The sequence below is a fragment of the Mastomys coucha genome, unplaced genomic scaffold (genome assembly GCF_008632895.1).
Source record: "Mastomys coucha isolate ucsf_1 unplaced genomic scaffold, UCSF_Mcou_1 pScaffold21, whole genome shotgun sequence".
NCBI classification, from domain to species: Eukaryota; Metazoa; Chordata; class Mammalia; order Rodentia; family Muridae; genus Mastomys; species Mastomys coucha.
The window spans coordinates 91,158,732-91,159,908 of record NW_022196904.1 but is presented as its reverse complement, the minus strand read 5'-3'; the positions used below and the strand labels follow the sequence as shown (position 1 = coordinate 91,159,908).

The 1,177-nt window shown below is 41.0% G+C and overlaps 1 protein-coding gene across 2 annotated transcripts in view; it reads left to right on the top strand.

Annotated features, from left to right (window-relative positions):
• LOC116102688 (nuclear pore complex protein Nup98-Nup96) overlaps positions 1-1,177 on the top strand; it is a 77,605-nt gene that overhangs the window by 12,535 nt on the left and 63,893 nt on the right. For both annotated transcript variants that reach the window (XM_031387654.1, XM_031387655.1), the window contains exons 2-3: positions 1-103; positions 900-1,177. The exon at positions 1-103 is cut by the window's left edge and continues 1 nt beyond it. In XM_031387654.1, the coding sequence (XP_031243514.1) occupies positions 28-103; positions 900-1,177 (354 nt within the window). In that variant the 5' untranslated portion in view covers positions 1-27. The remainder of the gene's footprint in view (positions 104-899) is intronic.

The following is a 1,177-nucleotide window of genomic DNA, read 5'->3' as shown; positions in this document are numbered from 1 at the left end:
TTTCTGAAGCAAACACTTGCTTTGAAGATGTTTAACAAATCATTTGGAACCCCCTTTGGGGGTGGTACAGGGGGCTTTGGCACAACATCAACATTTGGACAAAGTAAGTTATGAAAAAGAATGAAATAGGGGAAAATGCCTTGTCTGACTTTTGTCTTTTCAGTTGTTTTGTTTTGAGAACCAGTATCTGTAGCTGGCTCAACTCTATGTAGCTCAGTCTGGCCTTTGACTTCCAGTCCTGTCTCAGTTTCTCTAGTGCTGGAATTATAGGCATGAGTCACTGCCATGGTTAGTTTTAACTGTTAACTTGACATAATTGAGAATTGAATCTAAGAATATCTATGAAGGATCATTGTGACCATCCTGATTGATGGGGCAGGATCCACCCACTGTTGATAACACCATTCCCTGGGCTTGGGGGACCCTCCACTCCACTTTTTCTGGACCTAGAGATCAAACCCTATGCTAAGAGATCAGAACCTATGTTAAGTAGTACTCTACCCCTGGTTGCACCCACTGGTAGTGCAAAAGTACACCTTTTGATGTAAAGTTTACATTCCTGAGGGTGAGTAAAATGCCTTGGCTTGATTTCTGTTCTGTAAGAATTTAGATGGGCTCCTCCTCTTCTCTCTCTTCCCTCTTAGCCTCTTTTCTTCTTATCTTTACTTTCTCCTCCTCCCTTCCCCCCTCTCTCTACGTGGCTATGGCTGGCCTCTACTTTCCTATCTCTTTTCTCTCCTTTCTATAATAAAACATAACCATGAAAAAAAAAAGAATTTAGATGGAAATTTGAGAAAGGTTTCAAATTGCATTAGTGGTCCTACTTCATGCAGGTTGTTAAGAAATGTTTAAAAAAAAAACTTTGCAGTTATTATTGACCCTGAATTTTGCTGTTTCAGATACTGGCTTTGGTACTACTAGTGGAGGAGCATTTGGAACATCTGCATTTGGTTCTAGCAACAATACTGGTGGCTTATTTGGAAATTCACAGACCAAACCAGGAGGATTATTTGGTACCAGTTCATTTAGCCAGCCAGCAACCTCCACAAGCACTGGTTTTGGGTTTGGCACATCAACAGGAACATCAAATAGCTTGTTTGGAACTGCAAGTACTGGAACCAGTCTTTTCTCATCCCAGAACAATGCATTTGCACAAAATAAACCAACTGGCTTTGGG